Raw genomic sequence first — 26,035 nt, 5'->3', positions numbered from 1 at the left:
TGACATTCTCGTTTTTTATTGGTTCTGAGATCAAAGGGCTAGGCGAGCTGGGACGGGCATAGAGCTCAGGAGGGCGCTGAAAGGCTCTGCCCCGGGGCAGACATGCTGTGTGGGGTCTGCTGGCGGGCTCCCTGGCCCACCCAGCCAGTCAGCAGCGACTGGGCACATGGCACTTGGCGCCTTGCACGTCCTCTAGCGGCTTGGCACTGTGGCCTCCTCGCTGGTGGGCGCCCCTTTCCAGTTGCAGGAGTTGTGAGTCTTTCACAGTGCGGAGGGGTGGGGATCCGGGGTGGGCACCTCCCCGGGGTGCAGGCAGGCCCCATCCGCCAGTACATCCTGGGCTCTGGGCATCTACTGCGGAGCGAGCGAAGCGCGCTCGGCTCTTTTCCCAGCAAGTGGGAGTTGGCAGTCCTGGAGAAGCCCTGGAGGCCTCAGCGGGACATCATCCGGACGAACTCTGGGAGGGAGACAGGAAAGGGTGGAGACAGTGCCAGTCAGGAGCCAGTAGGAACACTACCACCGTCGGTCCGTCCTTATTGCCCTGGCTTCGAGGCTGCTCCTCCCCCACCTCCACGCTGCATCTTTGTAAGGCAGCTCTGTGAAGTGCTACAAGGGCTGGAAAAGTAGAGGCTCAGTCTGCAGAAGAGGGAAGTGTTCTGGGAAGGACTCTCACTACTGGGTCTTGGAAAATAAACAGAATTTCACTCAAGCGTGGGCAAGATGGCTGAGGAGGTAAGGGCGCTTGCTGCCAAGCCCGAAGACCTGAGTTTGAGCCATGGGATCATTTGATGGAAGTTATCCTCTGACCTCCACACTCATGCCATGGAACGACACACATATATTCTAGATGGTTGGATGGATGGGTGGACAGACACAATGAAAACAATTTAACCTAAGTGGAAAATAAAATGAACAGCACCCGGCACAAAGAATAGCATATTCACAGGAGGGTTTCACAGGCTAACATAACTCGAGTATTTCAGAGTGAAGGAATGGTAGAAACTGTGACTGGGACAGTGAACTGTGGTCAGATGTCACAGGCTAAGGTCAGGCCAAAAAGTATGGTCCTCAGAAGACAGCATGAGTGAGTGAACAGACAGACAGATGGGAGGACAGACACAAGGATGAATGAATGTATGAACAGATGGATATAAAATCCATGGGGAAATGACTGACAGAGAGCTCAATGGAAATACCGGTAGAAGTACAAGCAGCTGGAAGGAGGAGTATGACTATAGGAACAGAACACAGAGGTGCAGGCCGACAGAGGTGCGGGTGGACGGAGGAGTGGGCGGATGGAGGAGTGGGCAGACAGATGGAGGAGTGGGCAGGCGGATGGAGGAGTGGGCAGGCGGATGGAGGAGTGGGCGGATGGAGGAGTGGGCAGACAGATGGAGGAGTGGGCAGGCGGATGGAGGAGTGGGCAGACAGATGGAGGAGTGGGCAGACGGATGGAGGAGTGGGCAGACGGATGGAGGAGTGGGCGGATGGAGGAGTGGGCAGGCGGATGGAGGAGTGGGAGGACGGATGGAGGAGTGGGCAGACAGATGGAGGAGTGGGCAGACAGATGGAGGAGTGGGCAGACAGATGGAGGAGTGGGCAGGCGGATGGAGGAGTGGGCAGACAGATGGAGGAGTGGGCAGACAGATGGAGGAGTGGGCAGGCGGATGGAGGAGTGGGCAGGCGGATGGAGGAGTGGGCAGACAGATGGAGGAGTGGGCAGACAGATGGAGGAGTGGGCAGACAGATGGAGGAGTGGGCGGATGAGGAGTGGGCAGGCGGATGGAGGAGTGGGAGGACGGATGGAGGAGTGGGCAGACAGATGGAGGAGTGGGCAGACAGATGGAGGAGTGGGCAGACAGATGGAGGAGTGGGCGGATGAGGAGTGGGCAGGTGGATGGAGGAGTGGGCAGGCGGATGGAGGAGTGGGCAGGCGGATGGAGGAGTGGGCAGGTGGATGGAGGAGTGGGCAGACAGATGGAGGAGTGGGCAGGCGGATGGAGGAGTGGGCGGATGAGGAGTGGGCAGGCGGATGGAGGAGTGGGCAGACAGATGGAGGAGTGGGCAGGCGGATGGAGGAGTGGGCAGGCGGATGGAGGAGTGGGCAGACAGATGGAGGAGTGGGCAGGCGGATGGAGGAGTGGGCAGGCGGATGGAGGAGTGGGCAGACAGATGGAGGAGTGGGCAGGCGGATGGAGGAGTGGGCAGGCGGATGGAGGAGTGGGCAGGTGGATGGAGGAGTGGGCGGATGAGGAGTGGGCAGGCGGATGGAGGAGTGGGCAGACAGATGGAGGAGTGGGCAGGCGGATGGAGGAGTGGGCAGGCGGATGGAGGAGTGGGCAGGTGGATGGAGGAGTGGGCAGACAGATGGAGGAGTGGGCAGGCGGATGGAGGAGTGGGCAGGCGGATGGAGGAGTGGGCAGGTGGATGGAGGAGTGGGCGGATGAGGAGTGGGCAGGCGGATGGAGGAGTGGGCAGACAGATGGAGGAGTGGGCAGGCGGATGGAGGAGTGGGCAGGCGGATGGAGGAGTGGGCAGGTGGATGGAGGAGTGGGCGGATGAGGAGTGGGCAGGCGGATGGAGGAGTGGGAGGACGGATGGAGGAGTGGGCAGACAGATGGAGGAGTGGGCAGACAGATGGAGGAGTGGGCAGACAGATGGAGGAGTGGGCGGATGGAGGAGTGGGCAGGCGGATGGAGGAGTGGGCAGGTGGATGGAGGAGTGGGCAGGCGGATGGAGGAGTGGGCAGGCAGATGGAGGAGTGGGCAGGCGGATGGAGGAGTGGGCAGGCGGATGGAGGAGTGGGCGGATGGAGGAGTGGGCAGGCGGATGGAGGAGTGGGCAGGTGGATGGAGGAGTGGGCAGGCGGATGGAGGAGTGGGCAGGCGGATGGAGGAGTGGGAGGACAGATGGAGGAGTGGGAGGACGGAGGAGCAGGCGGACCGAGGTGTGGGTGGACGGAGGTGCGGGCTGACAGAGGTGTGGACGGGGACAAAGATACTGAGATGGATGCGAGGACGGATAAAGAGCAGGATGAACGGAAGGATAAATGCGTGGACCAACAGTTGTATGGATGACTTTAGAGATGATGAAAAACTGAACAGGCGTCTGGACAGACAAAGGTACGAGCAAGTGAGAGGTATGAAAGGTGGCCAAGTAGATGGATGCAGGAGTGGGGTGGGGGATGGGGGTGGATCGGTGTATACACAGGTAAGATACAGGTAAGATGGAAGAAAGGCAGGGAGGAGGGGTGGGTGCACCGCAGTCTCACAGCGGTTTCCAGACCCCTCTACCTTCAAAGTCCACTCGTCCATCTCCATTGAGGTCCACATCGCGGATAATCTCCTCGATGTCTCTGTGTCCCACCTGATGACCCAGCAGCTTCCTCATGGCCTCTCGCAGCTCACTGGTGCTTATCTCCCCATCACCATTGGTGTCGAACTGGAGAGTGAAGGAGAAACGGAGACTGCACGGATGGGCAGCAACCTCAAAGCTGAGCAGTGGCCCCTAGGCCAGGGTTCCTTTTCTAACCAAGTTCCCTCCCGTGATCCGGGGCCCAGGGATTCAGAACCCTTCAAAGTCATTCTGAGACTGGGACTCGGCCTGCCCACCCCTGCCTGTCAGCAGCCGTCACTCACCTCCCGAAAGGCATCTCTCAGTTCCTTTACACCAATCATATCTGCTGTCTCTGCCAGGAGTTTAGGTCCCATTAGTTCCACAAAGTCATCGAAGTCCACATGGCCGCCCACTGGAGCAAAGAGAATGGCGTGGGTCATCCTCGACCTACCCACTGCCTTCTAGGGAACCTCTGTGGTCGCCCCCATCTCCAGGCCCAGGATGTGACCAAGGCAAGGAGGACAGACCACAGACAAGGGGCTTGCCACAGAATGACTCAAGGAGTGGCCAGGGAGTGGGAAAGGAGCAGTCGACAAAAAGGAAACGGGACAGGAGAAAGAAGCATTGGGTGGCAGATCAGGGTGAAGAACTTCAATGGAGAAGATGCTTTCGGAGGAAGGCTAAGAGGACAAGATTTACGGGTACCTGCTCCACGTGCCCCAAACCTTACTTTACTTTAGCTGTGCAAATACAAATTCAACTCCCAAGTGACTCAGGAGATGGAAGGAGACTGGGCACCTACTTGCTGACTACAACTTTCAGCAGGGACTGAGCGCAGCACAGGGAACACGGGGCTGGGGGTGGGAGGGCTAGGGGACTCCCCATAACATTTATTTTTGAATGTTTACCTATGTCTAGTGTATGCAGGTGTATGTCCATCTGTAAAGGCCAGAGGCCAATGCCAAGCATGTTCCTTATTTTCGAAGCAGGGTTTCTCACTAACTCATAGCTCACTGATTCAGGTACTAGGTCAGCAAGCCTCAGCTGTCTCCATCTCTCCAGCCCTGGAATTATAGATTTATACTGCCTCTCTTGACATCATCACCACCATCACCATCATCTTCATCAAGACAGAGTCATATGTATCCCAGGCTGGCCTCAGACTTGCTATGTAGCTGAAGATGACCTTGAATTTCTTTTTTTTTCTATTTTTTTTAAATATTTAAATATTTATTTATTATGTATACAATATTCTGTCTGTCTGTATGCCTGTAGGCCAGAAGAGGGCACCAGACCTCATTCCAGATGGTTGTGAGCCACCATGTGGTTGCCGGGAATTGAACTCAGGGCCTTTGGAAGAGCAGGCAATGCTCTTAACCGCTGAGCCATCTCTCCAGCCCCTGAATTTCTTTTTAAACATTTTTTAAAAAATATTTATTACTTTATTTTATGTGTGTGAGTTTTTCACCTGCCTGCATGTCTGTACTCCATGTGCATGCCTGATGCCCACAGAGCCTGAAGGGCTCAGAGGCTTCTGGAGCTACAGTGATAAGCCACCATGTGGGTTCTAGGAATTGAACTTGAGTTCTCCTGAGGAACAGTCAGTGCCCATAACTGCTGGACCATCTCTTCAGGCCTCATCTAGAGCTGACCCTCTCTCTCTATCTCCCCAGTGCTGACTGAAGCAGTCTGTGCATCTGTGCTCTCAGCAGCGGGAGCTGGAGACAGAAGGATCCCTAGGGCTTGCTGGCCAACCACGCTAGCCAAACCAGGGCTTTGAATATGTGAGACAAACTGAGCCATTCCCTGTCCCTATATCAACTCTTTTTTTTTTCCAAGACAGGGTTTCTCTGTGTAGCTTTGGAGCCTGTCCTGGAACTCGCTCTGTGGACCAGGCTGGTGTCAAACTCATAGAGATCTGCTCGTCTCTGTCTCTCAAGTGCTGGGGTTAAAGGTGTGCGCCACTACCAGCCTTCTATAGCAACTTGGGTGTGTTTACGCTGTAGTGCCCTGGGTAGCAGTTGGTGTGAGTCTATCCTGTGTGGGCCCCTTCCCACGGCCCTGCTCCCTCCTGTACTTTCCTTCCCTTATTTAATAAACACCTTGAACCTAGATCCCTATTTCTGGAGAACCCAGATAAAGATAGAGGAACTCATAATGCTAACAGCACCCTCTGACTTCTTACTGTGAGCCAGATTTTAGGCTGTTACTCACCTATCCGCTAACTTACTTCTCCTGTCTCATTACAAGCCTGTTTTACATGGGAGGAAACTGAGGTTCAAAAGATAAGTGGCTTGAACTGGGCCCCAGAGCTGGATACAAAACTCGGTGCCAGGCCTGTGTGACCTGGAGGACAGGGACTCACGGTTCATGTTGATCTGCTGGGACAGCTCAATGAGCTCCATCTCAGTGGGCATATAGCCCATGGTACGCATGCAGTTCCCCAGGTCCCGGCAGTTGATATAGCCGTCCTTGTCCTTGTCGAATTCTCGGAAGGCCTCTCGAAGCTCTGGGGAAACGAGCAGGGGCAGATGTGGTTGGAGAGAGGACCCCAAGATGTCTCAGGTACAGACAACCCAGGACCAGCTCACAGAGGTAGACCCTGGAGTCCTCTAGGGCTCTTGCTTGCCCAGTGTGCCCTGCTTTGTGGCTGGGACTCTTCCCACCAACACCTAGAGGTAGGTGGCTCTCTGTGAGTTCAAGGCTGGCCTATTCTACATAGTGAGCTGCAAGACAGCCAGGACTAGCTAGAGGAACCCTGTCTCAAAAAAAAAAAAAAACCAAAAAAACCAGCCGGGTGGTGATGGCACACGCCTTTAGTTCCAGCACTCAGGAGGCAGAGGCAGGCGGATCTCTGTGAGTTTGAGGCCAGCCTGGTCTACAGAGTGAGTTCCAGGACAGCCAGGACTACACAGTGAAACCCTGTTTCCCTGTCTCATAAAAACAAAAACAACAACAACAACAATGAAAACAAAACCCACCCCACCTTCCAGTGGAGAAGAGCAGCCCTTTCCCCTGAGGGCCTGATTTACCTTCGATCTCCTCTGGCCGTAATGATCTGTCCTGAAACAAGAGAACAGGTCACATTAGCAGCAGCAAGGGACCTAGGACTCACAAGATGCCCATCCAATGGGGGCCATCCAAGTGGCAGTAGGCTCTAGGTGGGGAGTGATAGGAACTGAGCAGAGGTCTTTCTGGACTTTGATGGGGGAAGAGAAGCAGTCCCCCAAGTCTTAGAGTCATGGAAGAGTGTTGATGGAGGAGTCCCAAACCCAACAGTCCCCACAGAAACGGGGCCACCAAAGCGCTGCACCCTTTTCCAGACGCAAGAATGAGCTGGGAACAAAGCTGGTCCAGAGGCGGAAACCTGTAAATAAAACAGGGCCAGGGGCAGTCACCACCCAAGAACACGGGAGGAGCCAGGCATCAGAAGTGAGCAGGACAGTGGGAGATAGGGGACCACACAGGTAGCCCCAGAAGGAGAACAGGAGATTTAGGTTAGATGAGGAAGAATTGGAGCTGTGTCCAGCATCCTGGATACTGTCCCCACCTTTCCCCAATGTGTCCACATGCCTATACCCTGCCCATTACAGGACACAGCATAGGACCCGGGACGGCCAGTGTCCAAAGCAAGCTTCTGCAGCCCCCAGCAGAGCCCGTATCTCCATAGGGAACCACAGAAACTTGGCATTAAAACTGGTACCAGAGAAATCTCCAAAAAGCAAATTTAGGGAGACACAGGGAAGGGTCCTGATGGGGACATCCATCACCCCAGGTCTGCCGGGGAAGGAGAGAGACAGGTACAGAACATATATGGGTAACCATGTTCCAGCTCTCTGCCTTCGAATGGGAAGAGTACGAGGCAGGTCTGTGACCCTAAGGAGGCTCACAGCAGGAACAAGGACCCATATCATTAACACAGATGTATAGAGATGCCGTGCTGAGCATGAGGCAGCTCAGCTGTGCACCACGACTGTTTCGGTCAGTGGGGCCAATGACGGTGGAGACAGTGGCGCCCATAGACAGTGCCTCCCGGATACAGGCACCCAGTCTGATGATCCTGTCGAGAGGGAACGGTTGTATTGTTGTTCAAAGTGTGTGTGAGTTTGGAATGAGCAGGCTATAGATTTCCCAGGTCCTCCCAGGGGGGTTTCTAGCTGAGGGGAAAGAGTTACTTGAAGGGAGTGTTGTCTAAAGGACAGGACTGCGAGGATTTTCCCTTAAAGGCTGGCAGAGTGTATGTGCGCAAGGGTCGCTCCTGCTCCCAGACCGAAATATATGTTCCTGGACGTTCCTGGGTGGCCAGAAAGATGTATGTCCGTGTATTATACCATCAGTAAGTGAAAATAAGCGAGTAGAGTCATCTCTTACTATCAGTGGGGGATTGATTTCCAGAAACCCCAGGCATGCCAAAATCCAAAGATGCTCAAGTCCTTTACATAAAATGGCATGCAATTTGCATATAATTTGCATACCTCCTCTGGCATACTTCAAATCATCTTGAGATGACTTATTCTATTTATATGCTGCAAATGCTATGCAAATAGTTGCTATGTTTTATTGTTTAAAAAATGAGGACAAAAAATCTATGTGTTTTCAGTGCAGGTACAAGGTTTTATCTTTTAATTAAAAATTTTTGAAAGATTTATTTTTATTTGATGTATATGAGTGTTTTTCCCGCATGTGTGCATGTGTTCCACCTGCAGGCTGGTGCCCTAAGAGGCCAGAGGACATCAGATCCCCCAAAATTGGAGTTGCAGTCAGTCGTGAGCCTCAGGTGATTTGGGGAACTGAATTTAGGACCTCTGCAAGAACACTAAGTGCTTGTAACCGCTGAACAATTTCTCCAGCCCTAGATAAAAGTTTTTTTTAACATTTGTGGTGTGTGTGCATGTGTGTGTGTATGTGTGCATTTGTGTGCATGTGTGTGTGCGTGTGTATGTGTGTGCGTGTGTGTAGGTCAGAAGAAAACTTACAGCAGTTGATTCTTGCCTTCAACCCTGTGAGTTCTGAGAACTGAACTCAGGTCTCCTGTCTTGGCAGCACCTTTACCTGCTGAGCCGTCTCTCCAGCCTCAGACGCCAATTTTAAAAATATTATTTCTTGCCAGGCCAGCACTTGGGAGGCAGAGGCAGGTGGATCTCTGAGTTCGAGGCCAGCCTGGTCTACAGAGTAAAGACAAGGAAAACCCAGGAAAGACAGGGCTACACAGAGAGACCCTGTCTCGAAGATAAATAAATCAAATCATTTCTTTTTTTTAAGTTTTTTTTTGTTTTTGTTTTTTAAATATTTATTTGTTTGTTTATTATGTATACAGTATTCTTCCTGCGGGCCTCATTACAGATGGTTGTGAGCCACCATGTGGTTGCTGGGAATTGAGCTCAGGACCTTTGGGAGAGCAGGCAATGCTCTTAACCTCTGAGCCATCTCTCCAGCCCATCAAATCATTTCTTAATCTACTGTTTTTTAATCCCCAAATGCGGGGACCCCAGGAAATGGGGAACTGACTGTATGCATGTGTATACAAGTGTGCGAAGAAGACTCAGTGGGACAAGCTGCTTCACTAGAGTCCCCGTCCCTTCCCAAACCCTAAGCAGCTTGCTGCTGTTCCAGGGCCGAGTTCTGCAGGTCTGGGGGAGGAAGAGTACACTGCAGACTCTTCCACTCTGCCCCACTGTGCTCCAAACTTCCAAGGGGAGGCAAAGCAAGGCACTTCCTCTCAGTGAACCCGCAACAGCAGCCTGGTGGCTGTTCCCAGGCTCACCCAATGGCCCCAACCCCATGCAGGGCAGTGGAGGAGCATGTGTGTGTAGGATTACACACTGAAACATGCACTAATCCTGCAGGGGCGGGCAGGAAGCATTGGGAACATACATAGTTCCTTCCCAGGTTATGCAGTTAGAGAGAAGTCCCCAGAACCTAAAGTCAGACCGGCTCAGGTGCGAAGCTTGTAGCTGCTACCGCCTAGCTGAGGGTCACTCCCATTATCTAAGCCCCCCCAGCTGTAACATGGCTCTGTAACAGTACTTACTTCACAGGCCTTTATGTGTGTTCCTCAAGGCAAGTATTCAGCACGTGAAATTTAACCAATGCAATCTACAAATGTTTGTATCCATGACATTCTCATTACCCGCTTCCCTGTGGTAACTCAGACCTGTAGGAGGCTATTCAGTACAGCAGCCACTGACCACACATGGCTACTTACATTTGAGTTGGAGGGCTGAGGAAGAGTTCAGGATAGAACATATGCTTAGCATATACAAGACCCTGAGCTCAATCCTCAGCAAAAATGGCTTTTAATGAAAATAAAATAAAAATGAATAATTCTGTTCATTAGCTACATCCCTAGAGGTCACTAGCCACACGTGATCAGGGCTACTACAATGAATATCACGGGGTAGGATAACAGGAGAGCATCTGCGTACACAGAATTGCTGGTAAGAGCACAGAATCTGCGGAGCCGGGCTATCCGCGTTTGAATCCTACCCCTGACACTGCTAGTGTGACCTCAAGTATGCTACTGCATCCGACTCAGTTTCCCCACATGTGAAACGGGGATGATAGAAGTACCTGCCTCTGGGAGATGGGGCTTTTAGGAGACAAATTGCCAAGACATTTAGCAGAGTCTTGCTTTCCTCAGCATTCCGTGGGCACTCTGTAAGGCTCCCAAAGGATTGTATATGCTGATTTATTTATCTGTGTGTGTGAGGTACATGTGCAGGTGTGTATGCAAGGGTGTGTGTGTGTGTGTAGGCGTGTGTGCAGGTATGTGTGTGTGCAGGGGTGTCTGTGCAGGTGTGTGTGCTGGCAGTATTGTAGCAGTGTTGTGTGCAGGTATGTATGTGCAGGTGGGTGTGTAGGTGTGTGTGCAAGGGTGTATGTGTAAGTGTATATGTGCAGAGGTGTGTAGAGGGGTGTGTGCAGGGATATATGTATAGGTGTGTGTGTGCTTGCATATGTAGGAGTGTGCATATGGCAAAACAGGAGTCAACCTTGAATGTTGTTTTTTACGTTCCCTCCACCTTTTTTTTACGGGTTGTGTGCACACACATGAGTGCAGATACTCTTGGAGGCCAGAGGGCATCAGCTCTCTCTGGAGCTGGTTTAGAGTTACTCATGACCTGCCTGCCATGAGTACTGGGAACTGAACTCAGGTCTCCTGAAGGAGCAGTACCACTTAGCCATCTCGCCAGCCCATCTCCGGCCCAATCCACCTTATGTTTTGAGACAAGGTCCCTTATTGGGGCCCGAGGTTCACTTGTTATATGCTGGCGAGTGAGCCCAGGGCTCTTCCTGTCTCTGATCCACCCAGCACCCATTGCAAGACCCACCCATCACCATGCTCAGCTTTAGTGAACGATGGGGACTAACCTCAGGTCTTTTACCAAATACCATCTCCCCAGTCTCTGCTTTTATTATTTTGCTTAAAAATCTTTTATTAGCATTATTTTATTTCATCTGAGTGGTTTGCATGCATGAGTATATGTGTATGGTGTACATGGCTGATGCTCACGGAGGTCAAAAGAGGGTAACAGATCCCCTGGGACTGGAGACGCGACCTAGTGTGTGCTGGGAACCACACTTGGCTCCTTTGGAAGAACAGCCAGTGCTCTTAACCATTAAGCCATCCTTCCAGCCCCCAATTTAATTCTTTCTTGCTGGTTGATACAGACTCACTTTGGAGCCAAGAATCAGATTCTTAAGTTGGGGGCTTGAAGATAAGGGGCTGCTGCTTACAGAACCCCCTTTCTTCCCAGCATCTCCTCATGCCCTGTGAAGCCAAGTTCAGCCAGCTGCAGCTGGCCAACTTACGTACAGGCTGTCTGTTCTCAGCAAAACCCTTTCGAAGAAAAATGCAGGCAGGACCCAGCAGGTTGTGCATGATGGCGCAGTTCTGTGCCAGCATCAAGAGTGGTCCCGGGAGCTCGCCGCCGGCTGCCAGTCCCTCCTCACTTGCCTGGACCACCTTGTAGCTGGTCTTCTCCTCCTGGCGCATCTTCAACCAACACCAAGCAAATAAAAAGAGAGGTGAGGCGTCACCTCCCCGTCCATCTGGGCCCTCCCAGCCCCGGGCCTGGCTGTTGATCCTAGGAGATCCTTGAGAGTCACGTGGTAAAGTTCTGAGAGCTTTAGCCTGTACAAGGGCGGTTTATAACTGGTCCAACAGATGGAGGCTCCAGTCCTGGCTGAAATAGTTATCCTTGGAGAGTTAGATGTGATGCTTGAAGTAAGGTACCCTCATGCATGGGCGCGCGCGCACACACACACACACACACACATGTATACACAGGAAAACACGCACTTGTGTGCATGCGGTTCACAGAGTGAAGCAGAGGGAGGCTTCTACCCTAACCCAGAGTGCCACACAGAACCGTGTCCTTCCCACAAGTGTTCCTAGTGTCTCAGCTCAACCCTCAGACCTACATCCTGTCTCCCAGATTTCTGATGAACTCAGACTCTGCCCCGGCTGGACTCCCCCCGCCCCGCCCCCCCATCGCCACTGGAAGGCCCAGAGGATGAGCAGAGCTAGTCACACAGAGCAAACAGGCTCAGCAAGTCTGTTGACTAGAGGTCGCAAACATAGATGCCATTGTTGACAAATGAGGCAGGTAGGCTGAGAATGGTGGGGATGGGCGCAATGGGTGCTGTGTACCCACCCTAAAAGGACGGCTCTACTTCCTGCATTCCAGCCCACAGGTGCCAAATCTGGTTCAAAGCACCAGTGGTCCAACAAGACCCACCTGTACCCAGATTCCACCTGCTTGTGCCGGCACGACTGGGCAGGCTTCCAACAACTTCCCTTGCCTACCCTCCCTCTTTCCCTGGCCCCATGCCCAGGCTGGCTTGGCCTGCTTGACCTCTAAAGGCTGTGGCTGGGGCCTCGCCAGCTGACCGAATATAGCTGCGCTCTCAGGCCCCGGCAAGCCCTTCGTCCTCCCTGCAAATTCCCACAGTTATAAAAAGTCAGCACTGCTCCACAGACCCTCCCCTTTGGATAACAGCAGCATCCAGACATAACATATGGCTGGACCCAGGCTCCCAGCATGCCCAGTGCCTCTCAAGAATCCATGCCCCAGCACTGTGCCCTACAAGGGACAGCCTCTCTTCAGTGTGGGAGTCAGTAGCAGAACATCCCCAAGGACAGGCAGGGTAGCTGGACTCCCAAGAGAACTGTCTGCCTGAGACACACAGAGCTGCATTCTCTCTGTCCCAACCAGCCCTCTTCTAATTAGCTGCCTCTAGCTGAGCAAAAGTCGCATGGACTCGGGCAGCCTGGCCTGGAGGACCCTCCCTTGCCCTGTCCTCTCAAACTTCTCCCTTAAGCCCTCCTCCAGAGGGGCTGTTGATGGAGCCCCACCCCACCCCCCAAACGCCCTAAGCCCCTTCCAGACCTAGAGAAGGAAGAGCACTATGTCAGGTCCTCAAAGGAGATGCAGCATCTCAGACCAAGGCCGGGGGAGTTGTAGGGAATATCTGAACACAAAGGATGTCAGGCAGACCAAGGCCCACTCTAGCTGGAATCTCTCTCCATCCGCTCACACCCTGGAACCTATGCAGGAACTAGTAAAGAATAGAGTCTTTCCCTCTAAGAAGGGGTCCAAGAGAAGCCCGGGACTAGATGAGGGCGGGTGTGGGCTAACTCCAGGAAGCAATGGTATTGGAGGTGTTTGTGGAGAAGCAGACTTTCTGTCTTAGGCTGAATCTCACACATGCTGGCTCAGGAGAAGCACAGTCCAAGAAGGAGGCGGTGGCAGGTGGTACAGAACCCTAATGTGTTGGCTCCGGACACCATCTTGGGAAAAGCTCTGGTCTGCCACCTGCTTGCTATATGACCTTGCACAGCTCGCATCATCTCCCTGTGCCCCAGCATCCTCCACACCCTAGGGGCAATCATCTCTATCCACAAGGTCTCGTGAGCAATGAATTAGCTTCTGTCTACAAAGTGCTTTGTACAGTGTTTAGAACGCAGTAAAAGCCAAATAACAGAAGTTGCCGTAGTTACGGCAATGATGATGGTGACAATAGCGATGTTGGTAGAGCAAGTTAAGAGATGTTGGGTGCCAGGAGGCAGTGGGGAACATCTGTCAATCAGCAAAGGCATTAGATGGATGGATAAGAATTTGCTCCCAAAAAGAAGGAACCAGTGGTGGCGGGAAATTTCCACTGCGTTTCTTGATTATAACTCAGCCTGGCACCAGGTTGTCCCAGGAGGCAGCCATTCTTCCCTAGCCGGTGATGATGGCACCTGACAGGCTGGTCCTGCCCAGTTCAGGGCCTGAAACAGGCTACCTATCACCGTGTCCAGCTCCCCAGCTTCCACTGAAGAAGCTGAGCCAGGGGCCTGGAACCAGGAGAGGCCAGCTCATCAGAGAACATCATGACCTCTGGCTCTGGAGCAACAAAAGCTGGCTGAGGTCGCACAGGTCAAAACTCCCCCCCCCCAACCCCCCCATCCCCCGCTCGTGGCCAAGGAGAGCTTGAGGAGTGTGTGCTGAATGAGATGGGAGGGGACATTGTGCTGCACCGATTAGGGAGTCGGACTCGATGATCACAGAGATCATATTTGAGAATTTATTAATAACATTTCTGGCAGTGGGAGAACGAAAAAGCACACATAAAATACTATCTCTGACTTTACATGGTACAGGCTCTAAATCCCAGCTCTGCTTGCTGCTGGCGACTGAGTGACCTTGGAAACCCTTATCTCTGAATCCAGCTCGCTTTCCTGCAAACTAGCCCAGAGGACTATTTGGTGGAAAAGAGCGAGTGAGATGGCAGATGTCTGATATGTTGCAAATAAACCAGAAAAAGAAATAATTGCTAAGACTTAAGATCACGTGTCCAGTGGATCCAGAACCTCTCCAGGTGCACCGTGATTCGGTGGTAGAGGCTCAGGCCTTACATACACAAGGCTCTGAGGAATAAATGCTCTGCCTGGGTGATGGCTCATGCTTATACTATATTTCCAACATATGGCAGGAAGATCTTGAGTTCCAGGCCAGTCTGGGCTACAGAGCAAGTTCTGGGCCAGCCTGGGCTACCACAGAGGCCTCACCTCAAAAACAAAACAAACAGCAAAAAACAGAACCAAAATCCTGAAGGCAGTGGCGACCATCCCCATGGTCTCCACTTCTCTGCCCCACTGTTTATCTCTGGTGGAGATGAAATCCTAACGTGTCTAGTACTATCCACTTAGCATCGTGCACAGCGCACAGTCATTCTGAGAGTGACATATCAGGAACTGGCGGTGGTGATGCATGTCATAAGATCTTTGAGTTTGAGGCCAGCCTGGTTTTTCTAGCGAGTTCCAGGCCAGTTACAGATACACAGTGAGCTCTTGTCTAAAAAGAAAGAAGGAAAAAAAAGCGAAAAAGAAAAGAGTTAAGCATTAGGAGCCAGCTGTACCGGCTCACACCTATAATCCCAATACGAGAGATGCCAAGGCGTAGGCTCCGGTGTAAGCTCTTGTTTCTAAAAAGCAGAATAAAATGAAACAAAACAAAAAAACCCACCTTAGGCCTGGGGCATGTGTGAAGCTCTGGGTTTGATCCCCATTAATATACACACACTGGAAGATGTCGGTAGACTTTAGCAGTCCCAAGTGATTGGTAGGGAAAGGAACTAAGCCACAGAAAGCTAATTTGTCCAAGATCACATGAGCAGAAAGAGGAGACCTGTCTGGCAGGAGGCAGAGGAAAGAGCTCATTCCTAAATCTACCTCCTCAAGCTTACGGCCCTTTGTGTTGGTGTTCGCCTGGCAGCCTCTCTAATTCAGATCAGCTTCTGTCTCCCCAAATCACCCCCCTAAGAGGCAGAAGACTCCCCTTAAGAGAATGACAGACCCTGAGGCTGGGGACACACAACAGAACAGCAGCGCTCCGAGCAATCCAAGGAGCAGGGAAGATTAAATGGAATTTGATGTGAACAGCTTAGCCAAAGGAGACGATAGGCTAAAAAGCCCCAAGTGTCCTAAATCGAGAGGTCAGAAACCTGATGGAGAAGATAGGGTGGGACCCGCGTGAAGGCTCCATCCACCAATCCAAAACCTTACCTAAGTCACCTGACCCTCCGATCCCTGGCCCCCTCAATTGGCAATCATTTCTTATTTGGAAAATGAAAACACGGGAGGCAAATATCTTTATCAGTGCCGTTTTCTTTAACACTATGTCTATTTAAGTCTATGGCCTGACTACAAAAGATTAACAATATAAGTGAGCCCCGACTGGAAGACACGCTGCAGATACGACCCAGACCTTCCTAAAGACACCCGACGGGAGAACACTCGCTTTCCCAAAGGAATTCTGGCAAAAGAATCTTGTCACAGCATAGAATGCAATAAATCCACCCAGGAAAGTGACACTCACGTAGGCTCCTGACCCACATATTTCTTGGGCACCGTGTTTCTCAAAAGAAGTCACCCTGGCTCTAAGACCTGGTCCTTTGACACTCTCACACCTGACTCAAGAATTATTGCGAGTAGAAGCAAAAGGAGAAATTTGTTTGGTTCATGGGGTTTCTTCAAACACCAATTTTGAAGGCTTAGAGAGTACCAGCAAGAAACACAGACCCCCTACGAGCCCTCGGGCCTGCTCCTGAAGGGTATCTGATTCTGTAAGACTCTGGGATGGCTATGCACTGACATCCTAAGAATCCTCACCTTTCATGCTACACCCCAGAAGTCCCAAAGTCACAGGATTTTTTTCTTAGCTCTTGTGTGAATCCCAAATATGGCCTTCCCCGACTCTGTTACCCCTCCACCCCTACCCTTCAGTCTTAACTTTATTTAGTTCAGAGCCTGCCTAGGACATAAGAATCTGCTAAGAAGAGTACCTTGAAGTTGGAACAGGGACACAGTATTGGGCAGACTCCCTTGGAAGAGTAGCGAGCATCATCAGGTACCCACCCACTCCATGCCCCCTGGTGCAGGCAGCAGGATGCCCCCAACCTTAGGGACTTGGGGGTTCCAAACATACCTTTCTAGAGAGGTTTCTTAATGGCGACTTGACGCAGTTGCCCATCCTACACTGATGCAGCCCCACTGGCGATCTCTGGGTCCATGAAGAAGGCTCCTGGGGGGGCCAAGAGACCTCAGTCTGGGTCACTGCCAACCCTAGCGTCTCTGCCTGTGCCGCTCTTCCTCCAGGACAGAGCTGAGCCTGTGCGCGCGTGCTCGTCTGCCTGCTCCTGCTGCTTTTTTTTCCCCGGGTGGTTTGTATGTGTATTTGTATATCTAGGTTTAACTTTCTTAAGGAGACAAAGGCAGAAGGGAAGGGTGCATGGCACCGAAAAGAGCCTCTGGAGAGTTGACGGCAGAGGGCACTGGCGCTGGGAAGCCTTTCCGATCGCCAACATCAGATTAGAGCATTAGAGTCTCTTCTCGGCTTCTCCCCTTCCCTCAGCCCCTCCTTTCCATGTCGCCAAATATGCAGGGAGATTGCCTTGGGGAGGGGGACCCAAGGTAGCAGCTGCAGCTGGGAATTAGGCCAGCCGAGCCAGAAGGGAAAGCTGGCTAGTTTGGGCCCCCAAAGCCAGGGTGCCTTGCCGCTTGCAAACACGTACACCACACACATGCATGCACACACAGGACCCCAGGGAGATGGATGCCGCTTCTGCAGAGCAGTGAGCCGGACAAGCATGCTTCAGCAGTCACTGGCAGTTCCAGCTAGATGGGCATCTGGGTGGTTCTCAGTCGAGGGCCTGGGAGGTCTTTTGACGTCTCTATTACGCTCTGTTTTTCACACTTGCCTCGTCGTTGACATGAGGCTCGGGGCTGGCGGTGCAGCTGAACCCACAGCTGTAGTTAGCTATTTCCTTCTGCTCTCTTTGCTCTGTGAAGGCTCCCTGACCCTTGGGGAGCCAAGATATGGGGAGGAGGAGCAGGATGGAGGAGGTCCTGGAACAGAGGACGTGACCAAGGTCTCTGGTTGCCCTCATTCTGTGCCTAATCCTGATTGAGGCTCTTTCGTTGGCGTGCAGAACAGGGAGGCTGTCTTTTTAAAATGGTCCTCGAAGTCCAACAGCTGGAACTTTACAAATGACTGGATATTCCTTATCCTTCCAAATTCTTGCTTTGGCAAGAAAATTCTTTTCAAGCCTCGAATGTCCTTGTTTGAGAGCTGCTTTTGTAGCCGGTACCCAGAGATTCCTGTTTCCTTGTATCCAGCTTTTCCCCAGCAGGGGGCGCCAGAGACGGAAGAGGACGTTGACCCACGCCCAGGCCCCTGATGCAATCACATACTTCAGCCCAGACTGCTTCCTCTCCGGGGGACTTTCGTCCTGTTTGGGTGTCTGGTTAGAAATCTCATTAGGAAGATGGCTGGGTACATTGCCCAGTGGGTGGCACAGACTCTGTCCTAGGAGGTTATAAAGTAGATCGCTGGCTGGTTCACCATGGCTGTGGTGCAGTTGCTGACCAGAGAATGGTTTAGCCAAGGCAATTTCTTGATGCCTTGTTTGGGTCATACTCTTAGGAGGAGGGGAAAAGGGGGAGAGGCCACTCCCCGAGGACAAAAGGAGGAGCCTGCGTGGGACCAGCTAAGGGGCAGGAAAGAGGGTAAAGAAGGCACGGAGCTGGGAAGGGAAAAACAGACAGCTAACAGATGCAAAACAGCAGGAAGGAGGAACTATTCTGACCCAGGGGTCAGGTTCAATGTCCTCCCATCAGCGAGAAAGGATCTGGGGTCTGAGGTTGAGACTAGGCTCTGCCTGTGATCGCCTTTCACTCCTGAGCTTCGGTTTCCTCCGTTAGAAAATGGGACTTTCCCTGTCTGGCTAATAAAGTGCATACAGGAAAGCCTGTGGTACATAATAGGCACCGATAAGTAATTATTCAAGTGGAAGAAGGAAGTATCATTTGCCCAGCGTTTATGTGCCGGGCGCTGTGCTTGGCTCTGGGAACAATGAGGAGGAAGAGGAGTTTACATCCTCGCTGGTGGGCAGCCGCAAGTGAGGAGCATAGTTATTTACCAATTTTAAGATAAATGCTAAGAAAGAGCCCCACAAACTCTGATAATGACAGGGGAGAGCTGTAACTTGGTCTGTGGAGATCGGGAGAGGCTTGTAGACAGAATCTGAGAAGGAGACATGGGCTATACTGGGTAATAGGGTTTCCTGTAAAACCTAGGAAACAGATTGTCTGCTCTGTAGCTCTGACTAGCCTTGAACTTGTGGAGGAGACTCCTGCCTCTGCCTCTCAGGTGCTGGGTTTGTGGTGTTTATGTTGTTGGATTTTGTTGTTGTTGTTTATTGTTCTTTGGGAGTGGATTCACAGAAGGTTTCTCTGTGAAACTGTCCTGGCTGTCCTGGAACTCACTCTGTAGAGCAGGCTGGCCTCGAACTCACAGAGATCCTGCTTCTGCCTCCTGGGTGCTGGGATTAAAGACGTGCGCCACCACCACTCAACTTGTCTGTTCATTTTTAAAATTACGTCTATTGATCTGTGTGAGGAGAGGCAGTGTGTGGGAGCCGGAGGACAGCTTTTTGGAGTCAACTTTCTCTTTCTACCGTGAGGATCCTGAGTTTTGAACTCAGGCTGCTGCACTTGCTGGCACCTTTACCCGCTGAGACCCACCTTGGCCTGATCTCGCTAGGTAATTGGTTGTGATCTTGAAGCCTGGATCCTCCTACTGTGCCCTCTCTGTGTGTGGTGTTAAGTCACACACCATCACACTCAGCTATAAAGTCTTTCTGAAATGACAAACCTGCCAACTTAGCAGCGGGGCTTATGTTGGGCCTCAGGTCTAACTAAACAGAAAAGCATAGACTAAGACAGGTCCTCAGCCCTGACTGTTGGAACCTGCTCTGAAAATCCTGTGGGTGTAGGTGGCTCTCTGCGCGCGGAAAGCTGTCTACTCTGCTCCCTAGGGAACTCTAATCGATAGTCAGCATTAGGACCCACTGAGAGGGGCTGGAGGGACGGCTGAGACGTTAAGTGTACTTGCTGTTCTTGCAGAGGACCTGGGTTTGGTTCCCAGCACCCACAACCCTCTGTAACTCCAGGTTCAGGGAACCCAGTGTCCCTCTCTTGAGCTCTGAAGGCACTGGGCACACATGGGGTACACATACTTACACACAGGAAAAACACCCATACACATAAAATAAAAATAAATAAATCTTGCCAGGCAGTGGTGGTAGTGGCACACACCTTTAATCCTAGCACTAGGGAGGCAGAGGCAGGCGGATCTCTGTGAGTTCGAGGCCAGCCTGGTCTACAAGAGCTAGTTCCAGGCCAGGCTCCAAAGCTACAGAGAGACCCTGTCTCGAAAAACCAAAAAAATAAATAAATAATATTTTTTTTAAAAAGGAAAGGAAAGCCGGGTGGTGGTGGCGCATGCCTTTAATCCCAGCACTCGGGAGGCAGAGGCAGGCGGATCTCTGTGAGTTCGAGGCCAGCCTGGTCTACAAGAGCTAGTTCCAGGACAGGAACCAAAAGCTACAGAGAAACCCTGTCTCGAAAAATCAAAAAAAAAAAAAAAAAAAAAGGAAAGGAAAAAGATAAAAGACCACTGAGGAAAGGGTCAGAGCTTGGAATGCAGAGGCAGGATGCCCTTCTGCGGACCAGATTCTCACGGAACTTTTGCAGTCTCGGTCTCTTAGATACTCAGAGTGCCTCTCTCAGGGTTTTGCGGGTGGTAAATGAAGGAATACACACAAGGCCCTGACCACTGTCTTGGCACCTAAAAGCTGTCCCCTTCCTCTGCCTAGCATCTGTCTTAAAGGGCTAGGCACGGCAGCCACTCACTATCTTCTTAGCCCTGGTGATTTCTGCCCCCCGCAGGCCAGTCCCAGCCATAACAGCTGACAGGTGCTTGTCGACCTTGGGCAATGCCTCTGTCCTTGGAAACAGGAGACTGAAGGCAACAAAACCAATCAAATATTTAACCAAAGCCCATTCTGGGGGTGCTCAGTGGGTCAAAGTGCTTACTGCTGAGCCCCACAACCCAAACTGGATTCCTGGGACCCATGTGGTGGAAGGAGAGGATCATCTGGAAGATGTCTTCTGGTCTATACACATACATGTGTGCACACATGCACACACACAGTACACACATATACATACATGCACAGTACATACACACAAATGTCTGCACATACACATGCACACACATGCACACATACACACACGTATGCACGTGCACAATAGCACACATACACATTTTATTTAAATCACTTTTGGTTTTTGTTTAGTCAGGGTTTCAGTATGTAGCTCTGGCTGACTTGGAACTCACTATGTAGACCAGGCTGGCCTCGAACTCACGGAGATCCACCTGCCTCTGCCTTCCAAGTGCAGAGATTAAAGGTGTGAACCATCACACCCGGCATACACACATTTGAGGTAATTAAATGTCCATTCTGCTTTGCAGTAAGAGTAGAGCTGAGACTAGTTTGAGATTTAAGGTCAGCGAGGAACCTGGGGACCAAATCTGGGGTTTTAGAGCCTCCTTAAACTAAACTGGGCTGGACAGGAGGCAGGAGGCACTGATGGCTTGGCTTTCCCTAGAAAACGCAGCGTGACTGAAGGTTGAGGGACTTTATTTGAGAAGCAAAGAACACTTTGTACCCCATTTTGTTGTTGTTGTTTTGTTTCGTTTTATTTTTTTGTTCATTGAGAGCCCCTGGGCGTCTGGAGCCACACTTTGAACTCTGGAATAAAATAACAGGATCAGAGGGATGAGAGGAGAGCTCATCACCGGTTATCCCTGATTAGGGAGAGGCTGACTCTAGGTCTTGATCAGATCCATCATATGAACTTGGGTGACAACCTAGTGCCAGGGCGCTCAGAATGGAAGCTGGGGTACACAGGAAGGGTGCCCTGTGGACACTTAGGACACCTTCCCTTCCCAGCCAGCATGGTGCCACTCAGGTAGCAGGTGCTAGCATTTATTTACTATGTGACCTCTGCAAGCGCCGCCCTCTCCAGAGCCTGTGTCCTTATTTCTAGAATGGGGGATGATAACGCCAACCCTCCCAGGTTGCTGTGGAGATAATGAGGACAGACTGATAATTCTGTAGTAGGCTCTGGACTGATGTCTTGAGTACCTCATTGGTTGTCGGAAACAGCTGTAGGCAAATGCAGAATCCAGACATCCAGAGGATGCTCATCCAACTGACTCAGCCACTTCTCTCATCCATGATTGATGCAAACCACAAGCTGACCTTCTCTTCCCTCATCTCCAGGCCCAGAGGAGAGCTGGTGGGGCAGGAATGAATATTCACAGGCCTTCAAGACACAGGTTTGGTGCGGTTGAACCCAAAGGACCCAAACCATCTTGACCCTGGCCTCTTCTTCACCCATACCACAGGAACTAGGAATCCTACGTAACCCGGACACAGGTGACATCAGTCACTCATTCATTCACGAACACTATGATCCTTTTACATGTTATATATACACTGGGCTTGACCCCCAGGTAAAGAGGGATGCTTCTCTAGGGTGGGGCCAGAGCTGTGGGCTTTATTTGCATTCGCCTCTTCTCGGGCTGAGTGCAAGAGCAGAGGCCGTGTCTGTTCGTATCACAGTCTTCCGAGACTGCTTACTCATTTGTCACACCACGTAGTCTGCCCGGACAGCTGGATGGCATGTCCTTCGCTGGCAGAACGAGGGACGGTTCCCTGGCATTGGGCTCAGAGCCCTTTCCTTTTAAGCCCTTCTCACCCGGCATGGAGGCAGTGTCCCTTACACAGCACTTCTGCAGACAATGCTCTTTTAATGACTATTAATGAGAGCAGTCGCATTAATGCAGGCTGCTCTTTCGCCTGCACTCACTGTGAGCCAGGCCTCTGATAGCCTTAATTTTGTGTGAGCCTCGTCAGAGCCCTGCGAGGTACTGTTTCCTCAGTCTCATTTCTGGATGAAGAAACCAAGGCCATAGAGAGAAGGATGCCAAGGTCACAAATACACAAAGTGGCAGAGGCAGGATTGGAAACAAGGGCTTAACGTCCTCCCAGCCACCACCCCACACCCCAGCCTCAAAACCACACTATCCCCCTGCAGGCAGCAAATCTTATCTCCCATTTCCCCAAGTGTGGGGAGTCTATCCGGACACCTCTAGTGTGCCTAATCCTGGCTCTCTCTGCTGCTGTAATGACAGAAAGAATGCATCCTGGGAGTTAACCACCATCACCAACAACGGTAACAAACACAGCAGCCGCCTCTGCTCTGCGCCACGCAACGAACTGCGCTCTACACACATGCCTGCGTAAATCATTCAACCCCTCAATTCTCCTCGAGACACTAGGATTGATTTCTATTTTTCAAGTAAATAAAAGCGTCACTGAAAGAAAGCAATTCATTTAAGTCCAAAAAGAAGGTGAAAAATAAAGACGTTACGATAAGAGGCACGAGCCCTAAGCAGAGCCATCTGAAAACGTCTATATTCAGGACCCCATTTTGCTTCCTCCCAGTCCCCACCCTGTCTCTAAGGACAGAAAGGTCAATGCAGAAAAGAGATGGCAAGGGAAGATAATTCCCTTATGTCACAGGATACTGAGGACTCTGGCACAAAAACTCCAGGCTGGTTTTGCTGTCCATGATCACCTGGATCCTTGGAGGTGTCACCCAGGAAACTCAAATTGAATGTGCTGGGGTGGGGGTGGGGGGATTCTGCAGCTCCAAGAGGCCGGAGCCTCCTGAGGGAGGTAGTAAATATTTCATGGGACCTTCCAGCTCCTCCTGACTCAAGTGACCCCGTGACATTTCCAGAACATGGGGCTGGAGAATAGTCTCCACTTAATGGCTGGGAAGTCAGAAGAACTGAATAGCAGGTTGCTGAAGGGGTCTGAGTCCAGATAGGCCCATGCAGGCAAATTTTGCAAGAGTAAGGTCCTTTTTCCCAGATCACTGGCAGTGAGTGAGCCCCTTCCAAACTGCTGTGTTATAGGCTCCAAAACAGCCCAAATCTTGGCTCTGTTTTCCACTGCTCCTTCCTAGTGTGCCACCAATGCCCGGGTGCAGGGGGTATTCAATGCTTGGTAACTGAGGGAACCGCAATCACCCACTAACAACGTAGCATGTGGGTCACAACCCAGCCTAGACCTACAGATCAGTCCTAACACGCTACGGTTCCGAGCAACTGCAGTGAACATCGCCCCTCGGAATGTGGCCAGGCGAACTCTCTCAGGGCTCCTGAGCACCGGTTCCAGTTCTCTCAGTGAACCGCTAACGAGGGCTCCCTGCAGGAACAAAGCCATGTGCTGCTGGCCCTGTCACACCGGCACAGCAGTCCCGTGCAACCCGAATCCATGCGCAGCTGCCTTCATGACAGAGCCCCACCTGCACAAGCCACTGCAGAGTAGTGTTTTGAAAAGAAACGAGCAGATCTGAGGCAAAACACACACGGCCTCCTTGTAGTGCTGACTCCACACAGCCAGCCGCGAGCTTGAGGTGGCTTCTCTGCACTAGCAACGACCACAGAAACGCTTAGACCCCTGCGTCTGAAACCATTCCAGCATTCTGATCGCACCTCTGCAGAACTAACGGCCACGAGTTCCATTCAGTTACGGACTCGGAACCAGAGGAAATCTTGGCTTTGCTCAGAAGTTCACAGGTTCCTGGGGCACAATCCCACACCGTAGCCTTGAACTATAGGGCGAAGCTGTTTGTAAATGCCCTGCTGGCTGGAATCCTTGCGGGCAAAGGTGTGGGAGAAACAAAGAGGGTCTCTGGTGACCACGGCTCATTGGCCTCCCTGACCCTAGAATGCACGCCAACTCAAGCTTGTGTTTTCTGGGTTTTATCCCACAACTGTCTTAATGTCATCCAGATGGCATCCCTGGAATACCATCTTCCTTAAAACCCTCCAAAGTTCCAGATGGAGCTGTATCTCTGGACAGACCCTCCATGCCTGCCCAGACATCTCTTCTCCTCCCCATCTTTCTAATCGCCTAACTTTTCTCAGACCTTTGAGGACACTCTAGTTAACGGTTAGCGTCGCACATCCACAAGCAAGTCCGAGTACTCCCAGCCCTCCCCTTTGCCTCTCAGACCCCAAGCCCTTCGCTTTCTAGAGTCGCCAGAGGCCAGAGGAGCGGTTTGGCACTGCCTGCTCCAAGCACCGCTTGCGAACCGGGGAAATCTCCGGGAGGATTGCGGGAGGTCGCTCTTGCAGGTGCGAAGCAGGCTCAGCTGAGCGATGCCCAGAAGAGGCCCCGAGTGTGGACAGCGCATAGGGTGCTGAATCAGACACGGGGGTGGAGAAGCACCAGGGCCTCGGGAGGACAAGATGAGTCGTGGTGCGCCCCGACCGGGCAGAGCGAGCAGGGCCAGGGACACGCCGCCGCCGTAGGGTCCCGAGCGCCGGTGCCCCGAGCGCGGGCGAGGGGCGCGGCCCTTACCTGGCCGAAGGCGGAGCTGAGCATGGGGTGCAGTCGGTGGAGGAACGGGTCCGCCTCGGGGGCACCGGTGGGAGCCTGGTCCCCGCGACCCCGCGATCGCAGGGAGCCCCGTAGACCGAGCGCCGGCGCCAGACCCCGTTCCTCCCCATCGCTCCCGCGGGCCGGCGGCAGCGTCTCCCGGGGCCTGCAGTGCGCCTGGGGCAGCCCACGCCGGCTCCCGCGCGCGCCCTCGTCGCGTGGCACGGGCCGGCACAGGGGCCTTCGGGAGCTGGGGTCCCCGCACGGTGGCGGCGAGCTGGGGCAGGGACCGGTCAGTCGGCGGCCACGCAGCGCGGGGTCCCGTGCAGAGCCGTGGCGGGGAGCCCGGCTGCCCCCGCTCGCCGCCGCCGCCTTGAGCAGCGACGTCTTGGACTCGCTCTTGGCGATGTGCGAGCTCATCGCGGCGGGGCCCGCGCTCGCATGGCCCGCCGGGGGTGGTGCGGGGCCCCCGGAGGGCAGGGAGCGGGGCGCCCGCCGGGAGCCGAGCCCGAGGACACGCTGCAGGCGGGCGCCGTCCCCTGGCCGCTTAAATGCGGCCCCGTCGCCGCCGCCCATGTGACAACGCAGCCTCTGCGCCCGGAGCCCGGAGCTCCCGGCGGCCGGCGCTGCGGATCTGGGGGGCAGCCTGCTGTCCCCCGAGAGCCCACCCCCAGCTCTCCCGCGGCCCAGGTGCCGCCGCGCCCCGCCCCTCGCCCCGCCCCGCGCTCGGGGAGTCCCGTTTCCGGGCGCCTCTGGTGGCCAAGGGGGCGCTGCGGCACTGAACGTGAGACCTAGGGAAGGGGCAGGCGAACCTCCCCAAAAAGACCGGCAAAGCCACTTATTATCATGTCTGCAGGATCCCACCGTGCCCGGGATCGGTTAGTCACCCCCTGAACGTAAGCAAAGGTACACTCTTCAAAGGGAACAACTTTGGCAAAAGGACCAAAAGGGGTACAGGACACTAGAGACTCAGAATGCGGGCACTGTGTGACACCACCCAAACACAGGAGCCAGATGACCTGGAAGAACAATGTTAGAAGGAATGCATCTGTGCATCTGTCCACCCACCCTCCACAGAGCGCTGTGGGACTGTAATAGCCCCGGTAAGTCAGCTACTGAATTTACAGTTGTCACAACAGATGAAGAGCCAGGTGGCAACTGGCTGCGGTTTACCTGTCCCGGAAGTGCCTGGTGGTGATCAAGTTCCTGGGTAGGGATCCATTTGCCGCGCTTGTTTCTCTCCCCAACCACCTCCTGCCCTTCTAGCTGCTGGGAGGCTCCTGCCCTTGGTAGGCAGCCAGGAAGTCACACTGGGCTGGTTTCAATCTCAAATCCCAGCTCTGCTGTT

At 52.8% G+C, this 26,035-nt stretch overlaps 1 protein-coding gene and 1 long non-coding RNA gene across 3 annotated transcripts; one reads left to right on the top strand and one right to left on the bottom strand.

Annotated features, from left to right (window-relative positions):
• Cabp1 (calcium binding protein 1) lies at positions 1-25,384 on the bottom strand. Of its 2 annotated transcripts, XM_075982447.1 has the most exons (7): positions 16,311-19,543; positions 11,153-11,332; positions 6,369-6,399; positions 5,702-5,845; positions 3,639-3,748; positions 3,294-3,441; positions 1-457 (listed from the first exon to the last, which is right to left on the bottom strand). In XM_075982447.1, exons 1-7 carry the CDS (start codon positions 16,353-16,355, stop codon positions 432-434), a joined length of 684 nt encoding a protein of 227 aa, XP_075838562.1. In that variant the 5' UTR covers positions 16,356-19,543; the 3' UTR covers positions 1-431. The 2 variants fall into 2 exon arrangements, with proteins under 2 accessions (XP_075838562.1, XP_075838553.1); XM_075982438.1 differs by lacking the exons at positions 11,153-11,332; positions 16,311-19,543 and adding an exon at positions 24,670-25,384.
• LOC142855867 (uncharacterized) lies at positions 16,187-22,545 on the top strand. Its single transcript, XR_012911554.1, has 3 exons — positions 16,187-16,232; positions 21,514-21,669; positions 22,428-22,545. It is a non-coding gene; the product is annotated as an uncharacterized LOC142855867 (long non-coding RNA).
• Positions 25,385-26,035: the final 651 nt, after the last annotated feature.

The sequence above is a fragment of the Microtus pennsylvanicus genome, chromosome 1, assembly GCF_037038515.1.
Source record: "Microtus pennsylvanicus isolate mMicPen1 chromosome 1, mMicPen1.hap1, whole genome shotgun sequence".
Lineage (NCBI taxonomy): Eukaryota > Metazoa > Chordata > Mammalia > Rodentia > Cricetidae > Microtus > Microtus pennsylvanicus.
This window is presented reverse-complemented; position numbering and strand designations above follow the sequence as displayed.

Coding starts and splice junctions, on each gene's coding strand:
- Cabp1 (XM_075982438.1), bottom strand. CDS start 25,263: ATGGGCGGCGGCGACGGGGCCGCATTTAAGCGGCCAGGGGACGGCGCC. Junction 5,846..6,368: donor ACGGCCAGAGGAGATCGAAG/GTAAATCAGGCC, acceptor TCGTTTCCCCAG/AGCTTCGAGAGGCCTTCCGA. Junction 458..3,293: donor TGGACGAGTGGACTTTGAAG/GTAGAGGGGTCT, acceptor TCTCCCTCCCAG/AGTTCGTCCGGATGATGTCC.